This window comes from Myotis lucifugus, unplaced genomic scaffold (genome assembly GCF_000147115.1).
Source record: "Myotis lucifugus unplaced genomic scaffold, Myoluc2.0 scaffold_35, whole genome shotgun sequence".
In the NCBI taxonomy this organism is placed as follows: domain Eukaryota; kingdom Metazoa; phylum Chordata; class Mammalia; order Chiroptera; family Vespertilionidae; genus Myotis; species Myotis lucifugus.
The window spans coordinates 2223770-2250034 of NW_005871083.1; the positions used below are offsets into that span (position 1 = coordinate 2223770).

The window sequence follows — 26265 nt, forward strand, 5'->3', positions numbered from 1 at the left end:
TTATTTCAATGGAGAAAAAAAAATCTCTGCATTCTATATGCTCCAAAAGATTTACTGTTGAAACAAATACAATATATGGAACTCTATCTGTATAATTTTACTACAATAAAGACAACATATGACGTCTACTTCCTACAGAAGGCGAACGGAAAAGCACAGATGCCAACAGAGACTGCATAAGAAAGCGTGTGTGCGTGTGTGGTTAAAACCTTTAGTAAGCAACTGCATTAAAATGTGCTAAGACACTTACCCTAGTTTGTGGCGAGCTCTAGTAAAAAGCCACGGCTGTCACTAGTTTTATCTGTTATAAAAATTTGGTGTGAGCTTGGATGGTTCATTTACAGTTTATCGACAAGAAGATAATCTTAGTACAAGCACTAACTTTCCTCTTACGTTGACATGCTCACAGAATCAAAATCAATTACTTTTCAAACATAACGAACGTCTTTTATTTGTAGGTTTGCAAACAACTGTAGTCGATTCACACAAAAGGGTACTTTTAAAACTACCTGTATTTACTCTATTTTATGCAGGTATATGAAACAAATGGCATGTATGCGCGTAAGTGTATGTCTATACATGTGGGCATATACTAGTATATGTATACACGCGGTATCTGTCAGCCTCTTCATATGCACGTGTGACCTCCAGGATGACACTTACAATTGCAAATGTACCGAGGAAGGAGGGGTTCTCTGCCATGATCCGTGTCCCCATAAGAACTAAGTCCAGAGGGGGACTGTGGATTTAGGACACATACAAATGCAGACAGGTGCCCAGGGACAAATATTTCAGCCCTTTGCTCGGCATTTGATGGTAACATTTCCTGCTCTGCTCCCCACCACTTTTGCTCAGGATCACGGCATATGATGGCAGTGAAAACTGGGTGTAGCCCTCAGGTGAAGAGAAAGGCCTCTCTCTCTCTCTCTCTCTCTCTCTCTCTCTCTCTCTCTCTGCAGACCTGTCTCTCTCCAGACCTGCCTGCTGGTCGTGGCAGCATTCAGACCGAATGGGATGGTGGGGAAGCATAATGCCCAGCTTGCTGCTGAGGTCCTGGTGGTGGTGGTGGTGGTGGGGTCAGCTGCTGGCCTCCATCCCTTTTTGTTTAGCCTCTCAAGGGAGAATGACACATCAAAACTGGGCTGTCCTATCTCATCTCGCTCTATAAATACTGATATGTACACGTACAGATACTCATACATATACAGATACTAACCCACAGACACAGCTGGAGGTGTGGACTGCTGACTAGCAATGTGGCAACACATCAGAAAAAGTAGTCATTGTTCCTGCTCCCGGAGGGCACGTGATATGCCATGATCTTTAAACACTCAGGGGGAATTCAGAGAATCCCATTAATCAAAGGAGAAAGGAAGATGCTGTCAAAATGGTGAAGTACAGACTAAATGAAATGGCAAAGAAAAGGAAAATCTGGAGCAATTGAGGCCTAGTTGTGAAGTTCGAAAGCTGTAAACGGCAATCTTCCGATTTGGATTTTTTTTCCTGTTGCTATGGAAACTTGGTAGTCAAGCGTCAGATGTCAGGAGTTCTCACAGACCTGAATGGCAAAGATTCAGAGTTTAAGTCAAGGAATATTGCAACTCGGTTCAAAACATGTTAGCTGAATGCTAGATACATGACTGACAGGCTGTAATAAACGCATTTATAAACATTGCACTACCTTGGAAAATTTTTTTTCTTAAGCATAGCATTTGAAGAGAGAAGGAACAGTTCTGCTGGTTTATGTCTTAAAAAGCCGGACTTCTCCGAAAGTGCTTGATGCCAAACATCTCACTTCAGACCACCAGCAGCTATTAGAACCTCTGCTACCATCGAGCCCTATCTCTTACAATCAGCCCAGAGCTTGGCTATTTTATTAACAAGGTGACTTGGTAGATTAGAGATTGATGATTGTCCTAGTCCTAGATATTCTTTTTGGTCATGGACAAGAGATAGATACCTATTGGTATATGAGTTTCCTGTGGCTGCTGCAACAAATGATGTCCAAAAAGGGTCTTATGGGGCTAAAATCAAGGTGTGGGCAGGGCTGTGTTCCTTCCGAAGGCCCAGGGGAGAACCACTCCCTTTACTTTTCCAGTTTCCAGACGCTGCCTGTGTTTGGTTCACGGCCACTTCAGCCACCTTCATCCCTGAACTGTCTTATCAAAGTTCACTGAACTTGCCAAAGGTGTGGTTATTCTCGAGGTTGCACACTAGCCCAGGGCCTTTCATTCTGCCTGATAATAGCATGAGTGGAAATAGCTTGCTCTCTGACATTTTTGCTTAATTATTATTATGTCTTGAATTTGTATCGGGAATTGGTACCACCAAATCTTTTGTTAACATCAAAGAGATAAAGTGTGGAAAGGTCAAGCTAGGCGGTAACATAAGTGCAGCTCATTCTGGAACAAACTGATCATTAGGACTCTAATGGGTTACTCTGTAGGGCTTGGGCTTTTTCATTCAAAACTCACCCATCTACTCTGAACCCATTGGTTTTAGAGGTTGAACATGTCATTTATCTGTTTGGAAAATTTCAAGCAGCCTATCTGAATTCTAGATAAACAGTCTTTGTAATGAGACTCGAGTACAAACAAGGTGATTTAAGAACGTTATGGGTTAAAGCTGTTCTAACAGAAAGGACCATGGAAATTAACAAGTTATTTCAGGTGTAATTTTTGGTTATGTGCTATACCAGGGACCTTTACATTGCTTGACAAGTGAATTTCTTTGCAGTTAAGAGTCTCCTGAACTCATTTAGTTCCTTTATTTCACTCAAAGTTTTCATTGCCTTAAACTCTTTGGTTACTTGGCTGCAGTAAATTGTACCCTGCAGATTCACCCGCATTTGAACGACGTGAAAAGAACATATTAAATGGCATCACTAATTTTATTTAAAAATACTTTCCAGTGTGGTTCCAAGAAGTTAAAATAATAACTTTATTCACTGAGAAAAACAGAAAAAAAATTGGTTAGTAACACCCACTGAATTAGAAAGTGGCCAATCCATTTTAAGTCAATTTAGACTATTAGGTTGATTGGATGAGATCACCTATATAATTTATGTAAAGTTCTTAGCTTTGCACACACAAAGCCCATGAAGTTGTACCACTTTAAGGGACCACAGCTTCTCACAAAGCATGACTCGGGGCCTCTCCAGGCCAGGATGGCCTGCTCTGCCGGGTCTGATGCTTCTCCAGACCCCGTCTCTGCTCATAGCACATTCACAATAAAGAAGAACAAAATAGTGATACTCTCAACAACATGGATTGTGTGATTCCATTTATAAAAAACTATAGAAAAGATGAGACTATAATTAGAGAAGGCAGATCAGTGAGGGTCTGGACTAGGGGAGGGGATTGATAGCAAAGGGGTACAGGAAACTTTTTTGACTGTGGTGTGTACAATTGCGTAGTTACTAAAATTCATCAAACTGTACACTTAACAGGGTGAATAATTAGAGCCCGGCTGGTGTGGTTCAGTGGTTGAGCATCAACCCATGAACCAGGAGGTCACGGTTCAATTCCCAGTCAGGGCACATGCCCGGGTTGCGGGCTCGATCCCCAGAAGGGGCATGCAGGAGGCAGCCGATCAATGATTCTCTCTAATCACTGATGTATCTATCTCACCCTCTCCCTTCCTCTCTGAAATCAATAAAAATATATTTTAAAAAATGAAAATAAAAAGCATTAGAATTAAAAGTATAGATTTATTTATTTTTGGCTTAGATTAAGGTTATAATTCAGTGCCTCATCCTTCCCAGGTACAGACATTTAATTTGGTCCTTGTTAATACGGTTCATCTCATCTGTCCTTTTATATGCTCACTACTGCTAGTTAATTAAGCCTAAGACAATGTTTAAAAGGTTTTTAGGACAATTTTCTTCCTTGAAGTCGACTGTGCACACCACACAGAGCCCTACATAACCCACAGACACAGCCTAACGGAGACGCCAGCTTGCCGAGGACCTTGGGAGGGTCCTAGGGGAGAACTATGCATTCCCTCACTGTCATTAACACGCAATTTAAACAACAAAATTGGCAGTAAAAATAATTTCATTTACATTTTTTATGACTTTCAATGTCATTAGTTTTATTTCCTGAATTTTTGGATGTCAAAGAGAGAAGTGCAGATCTCTCAGTTCAATTCTCAGCTGCAATATAGCCATCTACAGTATCATAATAAACAGAAATGTTTTTATTATCTTTTTCCACGAGGGAGGCATTCTAATGGTGAACGCTGGTCTCACTGCTTACTCACACGGGACCTTGGGACCTTTCTGAGTTTTCTCATCTATAAAGTGCAATAAATTCACAAAGCCAATGAAGTAAATAGAGAGAAAAGCCATAGGACATCAGGGTGTTCGGTTAATGCTAGTCTATTTGGATCTGACTATTACTTAAGGGGAGGAGAAAACCCATTTTTCTTCCCATGTCGTATGATGTGATCAATGCAATTGTATGAGCAACACTTAAAAGATGTTGGCACATTTTCTCTGCAAAGGGCCAAATATTTCCAGCTTTGTGGGTCATATGGTCTCTGTGGCAACCATTCAACTCTGCCATTGTAGCAGAAAGCAGCCACAGACAATATGTAAATGAATGAGTATGGCTGTGTTCCAATAAAACTTTATTTACAAAAACAAGAAGTGGGCCAACTCCTGATTTAAAGACACACCAAACGGATTCTACCAGATCAAAAGTACTATGGCTGAGCTAGGAAGGCATCTCACTCTTGCACTTTGTAATCTAGTTTCAGTACTTTCAGAACCCCCTGCCCACCTTGTTTAATGGTTTAGGCCAGCCGTGGGCAAACTACGGCCCGAGGGCCGGATCCGGCCCGTTTGAAATGAATAAAACTAAAAAAAAAAAAAGACCGTACCCTTTTATGTAATGATGTTTACTTTGAATTTATATTAGTTCACACAAACACTCCATCCATGCTTTTGTTCCGGCCCTCCGGTCCAGTTTAAGAACCCATTGTGGCCCTCGAGTCAAAAAGTTTGCCCACCCCTGGTTTAGGCCCATTTCTGTGTAGCCTCTTGTCAATGTCATGTTAACAGTGGCACAGGTGGGATGACCACTAACTTCTGCTCTTGTCAGAGAGTGTGGGAGCCATAGGACACCCATGGTTACTTATTCATGCTAGCTCTAACCCAATCTCTCCTGTCTTATTCTGTACATCTCTTTTTTGTCAGGAAGAACATCTTGGGCCAGGTATACAATAAACAAGGATTATCATATTCAGCAGGCATCTCTAATGTTCAAATGAACAATATTAAGCATTCTTACGCCTTTTATACAGAGCCAGACTGAGGTTTCTTTGGAAGTCAAACAGGGAAGTGGTAACACCTGTTCTTAACTGTTGTCTTTTTTTAAGCTGAAAATTTCTTGCTTGTGGTGCAAAACATTGGAAGGTCAGCTGAGTACCTTTCCAGCTGTGCAAGGAGACTCAGCTCTCCTTTTTGAGGATGATTTTGGCTTTACCTACAGGTGCCCTTCCCTACAGTGAGATAACCGTGTGCTGCCAGGTAGGATGGCTCTCCATTTAAATGAGAACAGAAAAACACATTGGACCTCTCAAACACAGCACACATGTACCTGTCTTTTCTCAATGATACTATTTTGAGTATACAATGAACATGAGGGCTTTGGGAGTTACTGCACAATTCCGCCTCGGATTAACTACGATGTAAGAGTTCAGAGAGAGGAGCAGTGGCAACTTTTGGGGACCTACTCATTCATTTCTGATACCTACAGGCCAGTGGTCTCCAAAGTAGGGGGCACAAGGAAACCCCCTATTGGTAAGAAGAAAATCTGTCATGTCTTTTATATTCCTTTCATTCTAAACAAATAGATTGTTTTACTAATAGTTAATGCATGGATTGGTAGTAGCAGATGTGTGTATTATTATAAAAATATGTGTAAAATATATTAACACTGGGTCTGTGGTTTGGAGGCCACTGTACATTTGGGATGTTGGCTCCACAGGTTGGACGGGCCTGGGAATCTGTATCTCGAAAAACAGAGGGAGGAAGTCTCCATTTAAAACACCCACTGCAGCTGGGGTAGCTGATAAGTGAGAGGTTCCTGCAGAGCCTTGGTTCCTCAAAGGGGTGTCATCAAGAATGAGGCTTTATGTTGTATAATTAGGTTATAGACAGTGATGAGTGAATGGCCACTCATGATCTTCTCTTTATGTACACACATGATTGTGCACACACAACACATGAAACATATGTGCACACAACACATGTGCACAAGCACACAGACACTTGGACACGTGTGCACGCAGCATTTTTATTTCTCTATCCAGACTCTGCTGTATGTGAATCCCAACGTCTCCTGGAACCCAGTCCTGGGCTTGCAGTCTGACTAGAGCTCATGTCAGAAGCTCCTGAAAAACAGATTCCAGATGTTTACTGCAAGAACTGGTTAGAGCAGGACACTGTAAATAACCCTAATGCGTCTGTGCCATAGTCATGTGACAGGATACTCTCTAGCAGTTAAAATGAATGAACTAGTGCAGGGTGAACTATGGCTGGTGGGCCATGGTGTGCTTGTGTGGCTCTCAAGCCAAGAATGTTTTTCTCACTTTTAAAGAGTGGTAAAGAACAAAAGAACGAAGCCAAAAGAACCCACACCCACAATAAAAAAGAGTATGTGATGAAGACCTGATATGGCCCACAGAACCCAAAATATTTGCTGCCTGGCCCTTTATAGAAAATGTTTGCTGACCTTGAACTAGAACAACATAGATGAATCTTGGAAATGTAATGGGAAGAGGAAGAAAAGCAAGATGCAGAACATCATGCTCAATATACTACAAATTACATAAAGTTTTCCAAATGGCACAAAATAGAACTATACATGGTGTGTGTGTGTGTGTGTGTGTGTGTGTGTGTGTGTGTGTAGTAAAAGTATAAAACATGTCAGGACACATTCTAACTCATAAAAGCGACCGTCTCTTGGGAGAGAGAATAATAAATAAAACTGGAGAGAGGCACACCTTTACCTGCAACATTTCGTTTCTTGAAGAAATGTCTCAACTATCCGATGAGACACTTCTCATTATAAAGTCTTCTCCTCCTTAGCTCTCATTATAAAGTCTTTCCCGCCTTAGCTCTACCCATAGGACGCTGGCCCAGCACAGAGCTTTATACACAGTAACTTCTGCCACTGTCACCAGGATACAGTAACTTCTATTATTTTTTTTCTAATCATCAATTTCTCAACTTCCAAATTTACAATTACACAACTTCCAAATTTACAATTACATCAATAACCTTGTCAAAATGTAAACATATGTAAATAATTGCTAAAATTAAAAGTGGACTAGTATCCCATAAGTAGGAAATGTCTGATACACATATCTATTCGTTTTATGCTCACATCTATATTACTAGGTATAATAATTTATTTGTTTAAAATAATGCTCCATTACATTATAGTCATTACTACCAGGCAGTGAAAACAATGTGTGAATTATGCATTTATCTCTTTTCCTACGGCCCCACTGCCACCCATGAATTCTCATGCTCGTTCTTAAAAAGGTGTAGTATCTACTTCAACCTTGAGAAAGACTATTCAGCACAATGCAGAGAGAAATAGCGCCCTGGCAGACCAGTTAACTAATCCAGGCACATTGGCATTAGCTCAAGTTCAGGGGCATCTACAGGCAGTATCACCACCTGGCCTGGAGCATAGCAAGGGGGATGGTAAGATGCCTTTCAACATTACTTGGAGCACTTTTACATGGAACACCCTCTATTATACAGACATAAACTAAAACAAATGTTTCCTCTGGGATAATTTTTTTTGAAGATACGTGGGAAAAAGGCTTTGATTACGTTTTCGTAATTATGGATGCACTGGAGTTAGGCCAACTTACAAGCTAAACTGAAGAGGGAGATGAGCAGGACTGAGGTCAGGCTGAAGTGCAGGGCCCCCGCGGCGTTGCAGTCCACTTTGGAATTCTTGCAGGAACACACTTGTACCCTGAGGTCTGTGACGTTCGTCATGGGCGGTTTCCCTGAATCTGTCACCATGATGGGCAGCTGGTAGTTGGCTTTGTTCAGGTTTTGAAGAAGGCTTACCAGGGCATGCGTGTCTGTGAAGACAAGGGGCCTTCATGAGAGAGGGTCAGACCTTTCCAAGAAAAGAGTGAGAACATGCAAAACAGGCATTGCATTTTGTTTATCACCATGCGGGTGTTTACATTTAAATTCATTAACATCGGATACTCATATCAATTCAGTTCAATTGCACCAGCCACATTTCAGGTGCCTGGCAACCACACGTGGCTGGTGGCTACCACACTGGCAGCCCGGGAAGACGTTTCCATCCTCGAGGAGGTCTATGTTTCAGTGTTATTATTATCAATTTTATGGAGATCCACTTTTGTGAAACGACTGAGTAGCAAGAACCCCTCCCTGCAAATTTATTATACCAAAAAGCAATGTTCACAAAGAGCACATTCGATATCTAGAAAAAATAATGTAAAAATCTATTCGCATATGATCATATTGTACATTTTAAAAAAATATATTTTTATTGATTTCAGAGAGGAAGGAAGAGGGAGAGAGAGATAGAAACATCCATGATGATCGAGAATCATGGATCGGCTGCCTCCTGCAAGTCCCCCACTGGGGATCGAGCCCACAACCCAGGCACGTGCCCTCGACCGGAATCAAACCTGGGACCCTTCAGTCCGCAGGCTGACGCTCCATCCACTGAGCCAAACCGGCTTGGGCCATATTGTACATTTTAAATATATACAACTAGAGGTCCGGTGCACGGATTCGTGCATTGGTGTGGTCCCTCGGCCTGGCCTGTGGGGATTGGGCTGAAACTGGCTCTCCGACATTCTCTGAGGGGTCCCAGATTGTGAGAGGGCAGTTCTAGGGTGACGACCCCTGGAATCGGGCTCCCTCCTCTCTGGTTCCGGGTGTGCCATCTGAGAAACAATGCTGCCAAGTGACCACAGCTTGGCAGCTCCTGCATTGAGCGTCTGCCCCTGGTGGTCAGTGTGCATCATAGCTACTGGCCGGTCGGCTGGTCACTTAGGCTTTTATATAGAGATTTTTATTTGTCAATTATACTTTAAAAAAACTGGAAGAAAAGAAAAAAAATTACCAGTTCAGAGATTTTTGTATAGGAATACAAATTCAAATAATCAAAATAAATTCTTGGACCCCCCAAAAGTCCTCTCACTCTCTATGTGGGCTTGAGCTTGTGTGTTGCCTGGGGGATGGATTCTGTTGTCTCTCTCAGCCCAGAGCCCACAGCTCTGGATCTGAATGGGGATCCACAGCACAGCCCACACGTGGAGATGGGGTCTGTAAGCCCACGGTTGGTGGGAATATCTGCCCTTATCCAGGCCTCTGGGCAGCCCTCAGGAGTGGCCACCCTACCTGGCTACTATTTTAGCTTCAGGCTATTCCCTTTCAGATGACTAAGGATTTTTTATTTGTTTGTTTTAAACTACCCCTTTCTGGGCATAGACAATGCTAAGTGTTTGGGGGGGAAAATTGGGGACAAGAAAAAGAATTTAGAAGGCATTGTATCTATTACATAAAACCAGGAGGGAAAGCAGATGAAGTATTATCCTAACCAGAAGGTTAGGTGGCAGCGCCGATTAACCAAGGTAGAAAATTACCCCAGTGAAATGGCAGATTAACTCATGGGACATTCTCCCATCTCCCCCAAGCAGAGGAGAAACTCCTCTTGAATGAGAAAGTTCCAGTTGGAAAGATCTGGTGATGATTGTTCAAATCCGCTGCAGCTGCAAACACTAGCAAACAAAAGAGGAACCCCTCAAACAAGAGAAGGACTGTTTTAATTAAAAATAATCAGTGTAACAAAATTCATCCTTTAAAAAGCAATAAAATAGACAAACAGGCAACTATAATCAATAACAGGAGAAAGGCAGTAATAAAATGAGATGTGAGATAAGGCCATCACAATACTTATGAGATTTTTAATAGAAAATTTTATGCACAAGTGTACAATACATGTTCAAAACTTAATGAAATGGTAATTCCCCATCTCTCTCAAAAATTCCACCACTAATGTAAGAAGAGGGAGCCCTGACTGGGCCAATGGCAGAAGCCGTTCACTACTGATGGCAGAGTGTATGTCTATGGCAGTGGTTCTCAACCTTCCTAATGCCGCGACCCTTTAATACAGTTCCTCATGTTGTGGTGACCCCCAATTTCATTGTTACAAATTGAAAATAATTAAAGCATAGTGATTAATCACAAAAACAATATGTAATTATATGTGTGTTTTCCGATGGTCTTAGGCGACCCCTGTGAAAGGGTTGTTCAACCCCCAAAGGGGTCGTGACCCACAGGTTGAGAACCGCTGGTCTAAGGTGTGAGTTCTGGTTTTTGGCTTTATTTCCAGGCAAGGTGAACTTAGCGAGGAGGGAAGTGGGTGAGGTATTGTGGATAGAGGGGTACTTTATCACTCACTACATTGGGGTTTCAGTCTTAATAAGGCAGGTGATACATGCTGGGCCAGGTTTTGAATTCCACATGCCCACATGGAAAGACTGGCAGGAAGGGACACTGCTTGCGTGTTTCATAAATGAGGAACAGAATAGATGAAAGATATCAAAGTTGAAAGTAAAGGCCAAGGTCATTATAAAGCCTAAGTCAGTTTTGAGGAGGCCTGCAGCTTAAAATGGAAGCTGGGGACCCAAACTGGTGGTCCTCTTCTCCTTAGTCTTTCATAAAAGCAGGTTCACCAGGAAACAGCTCTCCAGGGTGCTGGCGAAAGTTAATGTAAGCACAGTTATTCGAGAGAGGAGAGACAGCTGAGCCAAGACATGCTTAGGGAGAAGCAGAGACCCCGGCTCTGGAAGGCTGGAGACTGGGTGTGTGTACAGTATAGGGCTGTGCAGTATAGGATGTAAAGCACAGAGTGTACAGTACAAGGTGTACAGTATATGCTATACAGTATAGAGTGGACAGTGTAGGGCCACGGTCGGCAAACTGCGGCTCGAGAGCCACATGCGGCTCTTTGGCCCCTTGAGTGTGGCTCTTCCTAAGCCTTAGGAGTACCCTAATTAAGTAAATAACAATGTACCTACCTATATAGTTTAAGTTTAAAAAATTTGGCTCTCAAAAGAAATTTCAATCGTTGTACTGTTGATATTTGGCTCTGTTGACTAATGAGTTTGCCAACCACTGGTGTAGGGTATGCAGTATAGTGTATAGTACAGAGTGTACAATACAGGGTGGCTAGCACACAGTGTACAGTAAGGTGTATAGTATAGGGTGTGCTGTATAGAGTGTACAGTGTAGGGTGTAGAATACACAGCAAATACTATACACACCATAGAGTGTACAGTCCGTACAGGGCAGAGATTATGCTGTGTCCAGTATAGAAAAGATAAGAGAGGAAGCAATGGAGAAGACTTCCATGTTTGCATTATAAGGAACTGATATTTAATATATTTACATATTGTGTTCATTTTCTGGTGGGAAAATTGTCAATATTTATAGTGCATAAATAACTTGAAATAAACCATTTGAGAACACACAAGAGAGTAGGAGAGGGGGAACAGTTTGGGGAAGGAAACCAAGCCAGAGCCACTAGGCTAAAGCCACAAGGATACGTGTGGGACGTCTGGCTGACTTACTGTTGATCTTGGAGACCTTCCAGACTTTATCAGGAACAGCTTGCTTATAGATTTCAAATTTGAAAGGATCTGTATTTGGGTGCAGATCCTTGTCCGATGCTCCCAAGATGACTACGCTGAGGTTTTTGGCATCATCGCAGACTTCGGCCGCTGTCGGGTAGATGAAGGGAGCGTTGTCGTTCACGTCCTCCAGGGTGATCAGCAAAGTCCCAGTGCCGGTGGCAGGCGGGTCGCCTAGGGAAGAGGGGCGATGTGAGTGCACACCTGCCAACACGAAGAGGAGCGCTGCAGAGCCCTTCCCCACCGCCAGACACCTTGATGATTAAAGGGGTTTACACATGATAAAGTAATAGCTTACACATGTGTATAAAGCTTAGTGGTTTCCAAGCCTGTCATCATATGTACAACTCTTGATTTAAGTTTTTCAGGCTTCACCTTTAGAACGCTGAGCTTCTAACATACAAGTCGTTCTAACACACTGAAAGTCACTCTGATGATAGAGATAACAGAGGGATTTTGCCTTGCTCCAAATTCAACCTTTTGCCTGGCCGGTGTGGCTCAGTGGTTGAACGTCGGCCCATGAACCAGGAAGTCACAGTTCAATTCCTAGTCAGGGCACATGCCTGGGTTGCAGGCTCGATCCCCAGTGTGGGGTGTACAGGAGGCAGCTGATCAATGATTCTCTCCATCCTTGATGTTTCTACCTCTCTCTCCCTCTCCCTTCCTCTCTGAAGTCAATAAAAATATATTTTAAAAAATTCAAACTTTTATCTAAATACCCAAGTGTTCCTGAATTTTGGTGGCACAGGAAGGTCGAGATTCCAGGAGAGAAGGCCATGTTTTATGGGGAATAGCTCTACACTGAGTGGGTAGTTGGTTGAAGAGGGAGCCCTTTCAGGGTTTTCTTTTGTAAGTAAAAAACGGTCTGAAAGAAAAACAAAAGGGGCTGGCCTGGCTGATGGTGCTACAGGGACTGGCTGGGCTGGCCTGGCTGATGGTGCTACAGGGACTGGCCGGGGTGATGGTGCCATGGGGGCTGGTCAGGGTGATGGTGCCACAGGGACTGGCTGGGCTGGTCAGGGTGATGGCGCCATGGGGGCTGGCTGGGCTGGCCAGGCAGGACAGGACAGTCTGAGAAGGTGGGTTAGTTATGAGAAACAAAACCACAGGCTGGCTATAGCATAATCTTTGGGTCTTATACATGAAGCTTCATTTTTAAAAATTTCAGCTACTATATGATTTTCACTTTAGGAAACATTATTTTAAGAAGCCCTTATAGCCCAAGCCGGTTTGGCTCAGTGGGTAGAGTGGCGACCTGTGAACTGAAGGGTCCTGGGTTCGATTCTGGTCAAGGGCATATGCCCAGATTGCGGGCTCAATCCGCAGTACGGGGCGTGCAGGAGGCAGCCAATCAATGATTCTCTCTCATCATTGATGTTTCTCTCTCTCCCTCCCCCTTCCTCTCTGAAATCAATAAAAATATATTTTAAAAAAAGGAAAAGAAGCCCTTATAAACTCACCTAAAGAAAAGGCTGTTTAATCTTGGTGTGACTCAGCATGATTTCATTTACCTTTCTTTAAATTCATTTTTAATCATCTATGAATTAGAGACTGGCTCTTGGGACAAAGCATCCATTAATAGTCCACATTTTCTGTGAGGAAAGTTAGAGCCAAATTTGCTCTAACTTTAGTTAGTAAGTGTATGGATTTGCCTTATTCCAGAAGGATTTGCTGTGCGTCTGAAATGACTGTGCTCTAATTTTATGCACCAGTACTGACCTAATGTCTGGCCCCATTCTATTTTTCCTATCCTCATTTATACTGAACCAGATCTACAAGCTTAATTTTATTTTCTCTCCTCCCGTGTTTTTCTTTTTTCTTGAAGGGCACATTCGGTTTTGAGTCAAGTTCTGGGTCACATGGGGTGGAAGGTAGTGAATATCTGAGCTCAGAGCATGGGTGTCCAGCGCAAGGCCAGGCCGGGTCTGATAGGTTCTGTTGGTAAAGAAACAATGAGTCCTTTTCAGATTCAGGCAGCTTATGACTTACAGGGACAGTCAAAGGATGAGTAGGCAAAGACGGCCCCTGGGCAGGTGACACCCAAACCCCAGGGGGCAGCTGGCTACATCACAGATGAAGGGAGACCCTGGTGCTGAGGAGCCGATTGCAAGCTGCCTCTCAGTGGTTTTACTGCCTGCAGCTGCACTCCAAGAGGGGTGGGCAGGAAGCCTCGCCCCTCATCAGAACCCGGAAGACGATGAGAAACTGTCTTGTGACAGCCTCCCAGGGGACTTCGGGAGGCAAGTGAGAAGTAGACCAGAGCAGCTCCTCACAGGCCTCCCGTGCCCACAGTTCCGGGACGATCACGAGGCAATCTGCTGACGCTCAAATTGGCTGCGGCTCAACCTTCGCTCCTGGCCTGTGTGGATACAGGCAAGGTCGTCAGACATCATGGCTGTCCCCTGCTGTCCGCGAGCATGGCAAGGGGATGAGGCTGGAGATGGCCCGTAGGGCAGGGGGCCTTGACTGTCATGACAATTCCACTGGAGGGTCTTCAGAAAGGCAGCGAAACAACCTGACTGACGTATTTTTAGAAACGCAGTGGTACTGACAGGAGATATTGGACACTGGAGCCCAGCAATGGATTGCGTCATGACGTGGGTGGTTTGAGCAGGAAAGAAATGTCTCTTCTTGGTGGCCGGGCTCTCAGGTGAGGCGCCAGAAGAAGCACAGAAGGTAGTAGGGGGGGGGTGAGTGAAAGACAGTTCAGATGGTGTGAATAAACCCCGTATTCAATGCAACCATGTACAGGTGCACAGAGCTTAATGCCAGGGCTGCGTTGGCAATGGGGGCATTGTCAACACAGATACTTTTGAAACCTTTCTAGCAAATTAGGTGAAAGTGCAGAATGAGGGAGGGGTGTAGATGAAACGCCTCAAGTTCAAAGAGCAGATGACAGTTTGCAGGAGACGGGGGAGATGAACTGGAAGATGAGGCAATGGGTTATGATGCCGAGAAGGATAAGGAGTAAAAAGAAGCAATGGGATCTTGCAAGGAGCACGTTGCTGGTGACTTTTGGGGAGAGGTTTCCATTAGTGGGGAAGAAACCAGCTCGAAGGAAGCTCACTGGGAAGCAGCGAGAACAGATACTGTCTAGTGGGGCTGGTGGAACCTTACATATATCAACACCCGAAGACAGTTCCAGAGCAAACATGCAAGTAAGTGTCTCGAAGATAGGAACACAAATGTAATTAATTATCAGAAGGATGGCTATTTCTAATGGCAGCATATCATCAACTTTTGTTAGAGCAAGAACTCAAAGGAAATGCATCATTACTTTGAACTTGGTTACCCAGTGTCAGCTTTAGTCATTTGGTTAAATTTCTTTATTGAAAAATTATTTTTTTTCTTTTTATTGAACTAATTGAATATCTCAGAGGAATCCACTATATTTTTCTCCACTCTGAATATATTATGAAGTCACTTGGTAGAATGGATGAGAAGGCATTATGAGTATCTGAAATATGGCCATGAGAATGGGCCTTTTGTGAACTTAATTATACTACTGTTTTCAATTCCACATGCATACTCCCGGGCCAGGCTGATGATGTCTTTTTCTGAAGTCAAATAAAATGAACTTGCTTTTTTCATTGATAAGGTAACGAGAGGATTCCCAAAATCCCCAGGGAAAGAGCCTCTCCCAGCTTATATGCACAGGAGGGAGGAAAACCACCACCCAAAATTCAAATGTGATTAAAAACATAATGATTCTTCACCCTTATCAGATAACATTGGCAAATATGTTCTCCCATGCAGTGGGCTTTCTTGTTGTTTTGTTGATGGTTTCTTTTGCTGTGCAGAAGCTTTTTATTTGATGTAGTCCCATTTGTTTATTTTCTCTTTAGTTTTCATTTTTAGCTGTATCGGTGAAGATATTGCTTCAGCATATGTCTGAGATTTTGCTGCCTGTGGATTCCTCTAAGATTTTTATGGTTTCCCGTCTTACATTTAAGTCCTTTATCTATTTTGAGTTTATTTTTGTGTATGGTGTAAGTTAGTGTTCTAGTTTCATTTTTTTTGCATGTATCTGTTCAATTTCCCAGCACCATTTATTGAAGAGACTGTCTTGACTCCATTGTATGCTCTTGCCTCCTTGTCAAATATTAATTGAGCAAATTGTTTGGGTTGATTTCTGGGTTCTCTATTATATTCCATTGGTCTATAAGTCTGTTCTTGTGCCAGTACCAAACATTTACAGGGAATTCATACAACTTAACGAAAGGAAGATAAAGAATCCAATAAAAATATGGGCAACAGACCTAAATAGATACTTTCGAAAGAAAGCCAAGAGACATATGAAAACATGCTCAAGGTCACTAATCATATGAGAGATACAAATCAAAAAGACAATGAGGTACAATCTTACACCTGTCAGAATAGCTATCATCAACAAATCAACAAATGACAAGTGCTTGCCAGGATGCAGAGAAAAAGGAACACTCGTGCACTGCTGGTGGGAATGCAGACTGGTGCAGCTACTGTGGAGAACAGTATGGTGTTTCCTCAAAAAATGGAACTCCCATTTGACCCTGTGATCCCACTTCTAGGAATATATCCCAAGAAACCAGAAACACCAATCAGAGACGATATATGCACTCCTATGTTCATAGCAGCACAATTTACCATAGCTAAGATTTGGAAACAGCCTAAGTGCCCATCAGCAGATGAGTGGATTAAAAACCTTTGGCACATCTACACAATGGAATACTACGGGGTATAAAAAGGAAGGAACTCCTACCATTTGCAACAGCATGGATGGACCTGGAGAGCATTATGCTAAATGAAATAAGCCAGTCAGAGAAAGATAAACATCACATGATCTCATTCATTTGTGGAATAACATAAACTGATGAACAAAAACAGATCCAGAGACAGAGAAGCATCAATCAGACTGTCAAACCTTAGAGGGAAAGGCAGGGGAGGGTTGGGGGAGGGGGGAGATCAATCAAAGGACTTGTATGCATGCATATAAGCATAGCCAATGGACACAGACACTAGGGGCGTGAGGGCACGAGTGGGGGGTGGGATCGTGGGGCATGGGGGGATAAGGACATATTTAATGTCTTAATCAATCAATACAAAACCCCACAAAAAACCCCCCATAATGATTCTTTACAAGCCATTGTGCTCCAATAGCTCCGGGGCCCCAGGAACTAAATACTGGAGCTTCTAGGTATTTCTCAGCACTCAGCAAAAATCCCTCATCCCTCCTCGTTCCCTTTCCACCAGCAGCCCCAGCCCCCAAGAGACTTCTCTGCATAATCAAATATCGGAACCAAGCATACTATTGTGCCCACCTTCATGGATTTTCTATTTCAATAGGAAAAAAAGCCTCAGTTTGAGGAAAACTCCTGCGATATGGAACTAGAACCATTCAGCTCATCTCCCCTGTCTCCCACATGGGTCAGAGGGCGTCCAACCTCCCAATGCGTGGAGAGGCTGCCTCTCGTGTGCAGGGGCTTTGCTGCACAGTTAGAAGATGGGCGGGCCCTGAGGCAGGAACCCTCTCTGTCAGTGGCTCTTAAACGGAATGGGAGGTGGGTTCCCCTTTGGGGCCCTGATGACGGTCATGGCCCTGCCTCAGAGAAATGCACCTACATTAACACTGGGGGGCGGCGGGGAATGGTCAGCGACACCGGAATTGCAGCTGTGGGCTCCACGCTGGTTCGGAGCAGCTGATCCCCGACACCTTTGTCTTAGGTGTTCTGAGGCTGAGGCCCGGGAGGTTTAGGATGGGCTCAGATTAACCAGTTAAGTCTCAGGCCTCCTTCTCCAACCTTTACTTTCTGTGTCAGATCGATGTAGGTAGGTTCTTCAGGCTCTTCTTTCAACCACGAAAGCAAACTACAGTCCCTAAACCATGACTTGGGTTTTAAAATTATTATTATTATTTAAAAAATTTTTCCCCTATGAGCTATTTTTTTGTTAATCCTCACCTGAGGATATTTTTTTCCATTGCTTTTCAGAGACAGGGGAAGGGAGGGAGGGAGAGGGAGAGAGATATAAACAGAGGAGGGGAAACCTCGGTATGAGAGAGACAGATTGGGGACAGGGAGTGAACCCACAACCCAGGTACATGCCCTTGACTGGGAATCGAACCTGAGCCCTTTCAGCAGATGCTCTAACCACTGAGAACACCAGCCCGGGCATCTATGAATTTTTAATTTTGGTAAAATATACACAACAAAATTTACCTTCCTAAACGTTTTTAAAAAATATATATTTTTATTGACCTCAGAGAGGAAGGGAGAGGAGAGAGAGAGAGAGAAACATCATTGATGAGAGACAATCATTGACCGGCTGCCTCCTGCAGGCCCCCCACCGGGGACCGAGCCTGCAACTCAGGCATGTGCCCTTGACCATAATCGAACCCGGGACCCTTCAGTCCGCAGGCGGACACTTTATCCACTGAGCCAAACCAGCCAGGGCCCTTCCTAAACGTTTTTGAGTATCAGCGGTATTAAGTACATTCACATCACCACATCCATCTCATGAATTTTTCATCTCCCCCAACTGGATCTCTGTGCCCATTCAACAACTCCCCACACCCAGCCTTCAAATGTTGGTGGATTATTCATGAGCTTCCAGTGCTCAGGCTGCCAAACACGGGCAAGACGTGGGGGAAATGGTCACCATTGCTTTCCCATGGATCTGGATGATGGAGTCCCTTCCATCCAGAGGACTGTGACTTTAAGAGGGGCACTGACTTCATGGAGTTGGCAGCCTGCCAGGGTCTTCCCGGCACTGGCCACCTCATGCTCCCATTGCTGGCTCTGTCGCCCCCGCTCAGCACGGACGGCTTATAATACCTCTCAGCACATCACACGACCAAGACAGGACCCAACTGACCCACTTCTTGATTGCGAACCCGGGCAATTTAACTCGCACCTTTGACTCTGAGCTGGGATAACTGCCTAATGAGAGGCTGAGCTGGCAGCTCGAGCTGGGCACCAGGCCTGTTGACAGCAGGCTATGCCCTTGGTCTGGTTGGCTCACTACTTTACACTTGGGTTTTGCGCTCCAGGTTTATTGGGGACAGAGCTGTGCATCTTCTACGAGAAGCAGGCTCATACAACGAATGAAAAGTGAGGATTTATGTAGAGAAACTGAACACTCGCTACTCTTCAGAGCAGGAAAAGTCCAAGCAGGCCAGAGAGGTGGCTGCTTTGAGCATTCGGGTCCTACTTTCTAGTTTCCCCTCATTTCCAGGAAGAGGAAACGGGGACTCAGATAGATGAAGTAACTTGTCCCAGGCTAAGGTGGGTGTATCACCGGCGTGAGACCTGTGGCCTGAAGACACGGTCTTCCCACGCCACGTGCTCTTTCCCAGAAAGTGAAAGGGATGATCGGGGATCATGGCACGACCCTCCATCCGAGCCAGACTACCGAGCACAGCGTTTTATTACATTGGCATGTGTGGTGGGCGTCAAGCATTGGGAGAGAGGGTGAAAAGCAGCCTTCCATGTTTCCCTTATTTACATGACGAGCAGTATATTGCTCTTTGGGGGAGACCTACAGAGCCGAAGTCAGTACAACAGAACATGTGTGTATATGGGTCTCCCAGCTTTGATGATGTGAGTGCGGATGTGATGAGAAAAAATCATATAGGGATTTTATTTAATTCAGAATTCTGGCCAAACAGGATTTCTACTTAGCCAAAAAACATTGAGATTTCTCTGATAGGTTCCATTACTCAGAAAGAAAAAAAAAATCTTGTAAGAGACACAATGAAGAGCACTGTGATCCGAATCAAAACAATATATGTGATTAGAAAAAGATGAGAAAGAAATATAGCAAAGCCTAAATAGTGTTTATCTCTCCAGGTAATTAACATTCAAATAATACTTCTCTCTTTTTAATTTTCTTTATAATAACCATGATTACTATACTAACTAGAAACAGAAATATAATCTCAAAAGTTACACAGGGATTTAGAAATATTTTGTTCAATTATACTTTACTTTCTTGTCTCTCACTCTTTTTTGTTTTTTTACAATTAATTCATATTGAGTAAATTTACAGAGTTGTGCAACTATCACCACTATCTAATTTTAGAACATTTCTATCACCCCTTCCCCCACAAAAAAACCACCTTGGGCCCACTTGTACTAACTCTCCTTACCCACTTCCAGCCCTAGGCATCACTAATCTGCTTTTTTCCCCCCTCTATCGATTTGTGTTTTCTGGAAATTTCTATAAATGGAATTATATAAAATGTGATCTTTTGTGTCTGGCTTCTTTCACTTAGCATTATATTTCTAAGGTTCATCCATGCTATAGCCTGAATCTGTACCTCATTCCTTTTTGTGGCTGAATAATATTTCACTCTATGAATAGATGATGCTTTATCAGTTCACTAGGTGACAGACATTTGGTCATTTCTATTTTCTATCTATGATGAACAATGCTGCTATAAACACCTGCAAACAAGGGACCAGCTTCTCACATGTTACAACCCCAGACAAGAAAGATAAGACTCCAAAGCCATCTATGTCATCAAGAGTCCCCGTAGAAGAACAGGGCCCCTGGTCTTGCACACTTGGATAGGCTGCTCTCAGATGCAGAGAGTGTCAGGGTCTCCACAAGAACTTTCAGAAGCCAGCTCTGAGAACTACAGGAAGGTAGCAGGTTTTTCTAGTCGCTAGTCCCAAGTCTTTCCTGAGCTGGGCCTAGAGCAGTGGTTCTCAACCTTCTGGCCCTTTAAATACAGTTCCTCATGTTGTGACCCAACCATAAAATTATTTTCGTTGCTACTTCATAACTGTAATGTTGCTACTGTTATGAATCGTAATGTAAATATCTGATAGGCAGGATGGTCTTAGGCGACCCCTGTGAAAGGGTCGTTCGACCGCCAAAGGGGTCGCAACCCACAGGTTGAGAACCGCTGGCCTAGAGGCTTGCGGCATGTCTCTCCCTGGGAATCATGAGTATAGGTGGTGTTATGTGGGGAGCAGTGTGCAAAGTGAGGCTGCCTCTGTGAAAAATAAAATGCAAGAGGGGAGAGGGGGAAGGGAGAGAAACAGGAAGCTCATTTCTGAGCTCCACGGGCTCTAAGCATCAGGACGGTTCTCTGTGTTTCTATTCCCCAAGTTTTCCATTTCCACCGTGCTTCTATTCGGAGAGTAGTGACTGTGTCTACATTCAAGGCCTCCCGGTCTCATTTGGGGGAGAAGAGAACTGTATGTGTGATGGGGTCTGTGCAACTGGGGCTCAGAGCAGGGAGTCCACGCCAGGGCCAAGGACAGAGGCCTCATCTGGTGTCTCAAGGGAGACTGAGGCCCAAATTCTGGGAGGAAAATCAGAAGACAGGATGAATTAAGAGGAAGCAAAGTTCAGGTGGGGGCGCCTGAGCAAAGGCGGGGCAGCCAGCTACTTTAATGGGGACTGACAATGAGGGCTGAGAGGAGGGCAGTCGGAATGCAGGAGCGGAGGCTGTTTGTAGGCCAAGAAGCATGGCTGGGGCAACCTCCTCCCCACCGAGTTCCCACTGTGTTTCTGTACGTTGGACGGGCCTTCCGCAAGCTGCTGTGAGCAAATCATGCAGAGCGTTTACTTCGAAAGAACAGGGCTCTAAACGTATCTGCACCTGGGCTTGAAAGGGAGCCTGGGCCAGGTTTCTTCTCTGTAAGGTCGTCCTTTGTACTGTTTTGTTCATCCCTATGTTCTGTTTACTATGGCTTTTCAGTATCAGTATTTTACAAAATTTTTTGGCATTTGCCCCATAAACCAAGAATCTCATTACTTCGGACTGCCTAAGCATTTTAAAAAATGAAATTTATTGCGGCGACATTTGTTAACGAGTTGACATAAATTTCAAGTGTACAATTCTAGACTACATCATGTGCATACCACCCAAAGTCTAGCCTCCTCCCAGCACCATGCATTTGACCCCTTTTTCCCTCTTCAACCTCCCCGACCCCTTCTCCTCTGGTAACCATGATACTGCTGTCTGTGTTTGAGTTTGTTTGTTTGTTCTGTCATTTGTTTGCTGCTTTCTGTTTTATACCCCACATCTGAGTGAAATCATATAGTTCTTATCCTACTACTCAGCAATGACATGAAATACTGTCATTTGTGACAACATGGATGGATCTTGAGAGTATCATGCTAAGCAAAATAAGTCAGATAGAAAAGCATAGTATTTTTTAGAATTGCTTTGTTAATAAAGATATTGCCACCCTAGCTGGGTTGGCTCAGTGGATAGAATGTTAGCCTGCGGATTGAGCCTGTGGACTGAAGGGTCCTGGGTTCGATTCCGGTCAAGGGCATATGCCTGGGTTGCGGGCTGCCCCAGGCATGCAGGAGGCAGAGGATCAGTGATTCTCATCATGGATGTTTCTATCTCTCCCTCCCCCTTCCTCTCTGAAATAAAAAGAAAACATTAAAAAAATAAAAACAATAAAAAAGTAGAAATCGAAATGTCTAAAAAAAAAAGATGTTGCCAATTCCATTTTATTTGTTAAAAAAATTAATTGTAAACCAACAACAATAACAACAACAACAACAAACCTGGTAGAAAATAGCTTTGCAAAATATAATACCAGGTTTCCAGGTATAATACTTGATATAGAACTGAGGCAATTATTCACATAATTGGGCTAAAAACTTCTTTTAGAAGAGACGATAATCTGAAATAATGGACTGTTTTAACAAGTCAACATTTTGGCTTTTTTGTTTCCGTTTTGCCAACTTTAGAGAAAAGGAAAACAATAGGGGAAGAGCTGGTTTGGAGGCCAGGTTAAACCTGGCAGTTCCCTTTTAGTCATTCAGTCAAAAATCACTCACTGGGACTCTATTCTGTGGCTGGGTGGATGTGCAGAAAAATCAATGGCACAGGGTGCCTGCTCTTGAAACGCTAACAGTATGGCCGGAACAGACACATGAACAGATGCGGAACAGCACTGTAAGTGCAGGAAGATATACGGGGATTACTGTCAGGGGCTTGTGGCATGGAGTAATTGACTGCCTGGGGACAGATCAGAGGCTTCATGAAAAGATGGCATTTGAGTGTGCTGGAAGTGAGAATGCTCTGCGGAGAGAGAGAGAGCTGTTCCAAGAGGAGGAAACAGTGTGGCTGTTTTGTGGGAAGAAGTTCAAAGACTTTTAAGCTGGAGAATGGCTTTGATAAAAGCAGAGGATGCTGGAGGCACGGAAAGGCGTGGACTTGAGTGAGGAGAGAGGACACAGGGAGACAGGCTGGGATGCCAGGGCAGTAATGGGAACTGACCATGAGGGCTGAGGTGAGGGCAGTCGGAGTGGAGCTGGGCGGGTGGGGGGGTGGTGCTGGATTCAGGAGGCTGGACTGACAGCCAGAATTGGGCTGGGGGTGATGGGTAGGCAGGTGATTGGGTCCCAGCTTGGGGACTGTGCAGCTGGTGATGCTATTAGCTGAACTGGGGAATAAGGAACACAGAGGAGTGCCAGCTCAGAGACACCTTGGCAGCAGGAGTTGAGCTGGCATAGATGGGCACTGCAGAAAGCATTTTAATGCTCAAATCAGTTTCCTTTCCCAATGGAGGTCTGAGAATAGTCTGTTTAAGATGGTTGGCTTGGCTGGTCAGTGTGGAAAGGTCCTGCTGGTAGGCAGATGCAAGTTGGCTGAATCTCCCCCTAAAGACAGGCAAGTCCCATGAGTTGATGCCAATGTCCAAGGTGGCATTTCCTGGCGAATTCTCTGATACAGAGCCTGACTCTGAGTGAAGGACTCCAGCCCATTTCTTCCCTAGAAAAATGCTCAGGCCACCAACAGGGTGGTCATCAGATGGCATTTCACAGTTCGCCTTGGATACTGATGATCCTGTGCTAATGTATTTAGAAAGTTCATAAGTTCAAGTCAGCCGATTTAAATATTTATTAGGTGTTTACTAGGCACCAGGAATTTTGTATTCATGATTTCCAGTCTTTACAACAACCCAGCAGGGCAGGTGGGGAAACTGAGGCTGAGAGGGCACAGGTCACACACCGGCCACTCTCTATGGCTGCACGTGCAGTCTGCAGGTAGCTCTGATCCCAGCCTCTGCCACCAGTTCTTTTATTGGGCTGTTTTGTCGGTGCCAGAATTGTAGCTAGTATTTTCAACGTGATTGATATTTTACTGGTACTTGAAGTAACAAGGAATGATGGCTGAGTCTTCAATTTATTTTTCTTCCTCAATTACTATAACAGCTGAGATAAGGGGTGCTAAATGGCCTTAATTGGGTTGCCATCATAACTGATGGCTTGGTTTTATCCAAACTAGCATCTTTTAAGTAGAATTAATTTAAATAATCTCAGTACATCCTCCATGCGGCCTAGAGCTTGGTTGAGCTACAAAAAGAGAAAGACCATAAATTGAGGCCTCTTTCTAAAGCTCACATCCCCCGGTGTCCTCAGTTCGGGGGCCATTGTTATTCAGTAGCTCAGTAGTCATTTTCAGACGGGGCTGGGTAACACTCGTGTCTTTTAATCAATCTAAATGTACTTTGCACAATATTTCAATTTTGACTCAGCTGGTATGATGGGAACATCTATCACATGGGGGCTGAGGAGAAGACAGGTGGGGACATGATAGATCTGAGCCCATGAAAAGTCATTATCGCGGTCTGTTCCACTTTAGTTTCACAGCTGTTAGGCTTCGTTCTCTATCTGTGTCTTCTCGGGAACCCACATTGCATTCTTCACTGACAGACTCAAACCTACTTGATACAAGTTGCTAAGTCATGAAAACATGCTGCAGAACATAGTGATAACTGGGCTGCTTTTTTGCTATCATTCCCTTATTCTTTCAAATGAAAATAGATGGGGAATGCAACACTTTTGAGAATGATGTAAAGACTTAATATGGACTCTAGAGAGAATGAGCTTTCTAGTTCAAAGCATTTTATATGGGAAGAACTAAAGCCGTGGGAAGAACTAAAAGGGATACTTATATATATATTTTCCCTTTTTCTTTTAAACTCTGCATAGCATGGATGCTGGGAGAAAGGGCCTTTGGCCTTATCTGAGGCCCAATATTGTCTTTGGAGTTTGGAGTCACAATTCAGACCTTCTCTGAGGGCATGTGAGATGTTCCGTAATAATCGTGGAATGCTGAACCCTGTGCAGTTTCAGACCAGGAGTGAAAGATGAGGTTGTAGGTGAAAAGGGGCAGGAAGACGAGCCTAATAGGAGCCTGAGCAAAAGGCACTGAGCCAGGAAGTTGCAGCCCGCTCTGCCTGTCCTGCCCGCGCCACCCCAGTGGGATTCCAGAATCTTAGGAGAAATTGCTTGCGACAGTTTGCAGCTCATACAAGACAGTGAGACTAACATTTGACCTTTCTGGTGATTACCTGAGCAGGGTGGTAATCACACCGGGACTTGCCCAGTGCTAATTGCTGCTGCTTTGTCCTCATCAGCATCCACAAAGCGATTCCATCTTATTCCATTCCCGAATGTTCTCTTTCCATCGCGGCATTTTCCTTAACAGTTATTATCTGCCCCCCCCCCCACTTCCTTTAAAGATAGGCCAGCAGTTCTGTGTCCACTGAAGCCTTTAATAAAAGCATTCCCGTACTCTGCGGCACTATCTTAACCTTTTCAGAAAATCTGGACCAAGAAGGTAAATGATGATATTCATCTCTAAAGATAAAAGGCTTGCCAGCATTAAAGGTCATACCTTATTAATCTATAGGATTAAAGGCTTTACTCTTCCAATCATTTAACTATATAGCCAGTCCTGCTTTAGCAAAACAAAAAGCATTTCCGTTATAATGAAACAATGTTGTTAGGCAATTTGCAGCTCATTAAAACTGATAACAGTTTACGAAAAATGCCTTGTACATCCTTGAGCACCCTGTGGGTTGCAATTGAGCTTCTGCCTGCAGGGAGGGGCTAAAGTGTCTTTTCCACCCCAAATCCTCTAGAACCCGGGCATTACCAATATTATTATGAAGGGTGATTCTAGATCTATCTAGGCTAGCTTTGGGGCCCCAAGGTCTAAAGGGATTTTTATTTCTCTTAACCTCAGAAAGGTTGTCAGCCCTGCTTCCAACTGCCTTTCTGCATTCACCATCCCGATCACAGTTTCTAGCCTCTAAGAGGGACCGGGGGGTGCCGAACCGGTTTGGCTCAGTGGATAGAGCGTCGGCCTGCGGACTCAAGGGTCCCGGGTTCGATTCCGGTCAGGGGCATGTGCCCTGGTTGCGGGCACATCCCCAGTGGGGGGCGTGCAGGAGGCAGCTGATCGATCTCTCTCATCGATGTTTCTGGCTCTCTATCCCTCTCCCTTCTTCTCTGTAAAAAATCAATAAAATAAAAAAAAAAAATTAAAAAAAAAAATTTAAGAGGGACCGGGGAGAAAGCTCTATAGTTGTTCTGAACTGAGTAAGGAGAGCTGTTTTATAAGTTCTGATGAGCCCTTCTTCCCTCAGAGGGAGAGCAGAGTGTAGGCTTTGCTCTGTTCTCTCTGCACCTCTCTGGCCCAGCAGCAGCTGAGGATTGTCCTTCCTGAGAATGATGAGATGCGGAGAGTCTACCTCTAGGGTAAACCGGAACTTAGGGAATCTGTGAATGGTTACAGCCTTCCTGGGAAGGCACAGTGGA

At 44.0% G+C, this 26265-nt stretch overlaps 1 protein-coding gene across 1 annotated transcript in view; it reads right to left on the reverse strand.

The window, feature by feature from the left end:
* Positions 1-1502: 1502 nt before the first annotated feature.
* Positions 1503-26265, reverse strand: part of CDH13 (cadherin 13) — a 990542-nt gene continuing 965779 nt past the window's right edge. Inside the window, exons 12-14 of the mRNA XM_006087037.3 lie at positions 11647-11880; positions 7891-8109; positions 1503-1558 (exon numbers count right to left, since the gene is read on the reverse strand). Coding sequence (XP_006087099.1) covers positions 1551-1558; positions 7891-8109; positions 11647-11880 — 461 coding nt within the window. The 3' untranslated portion in view covers positions 1503-1550. The remainder of the gene's footprint in view (positions 1559-7890; positions 8110-11646; positions 11881-26265) is intronic.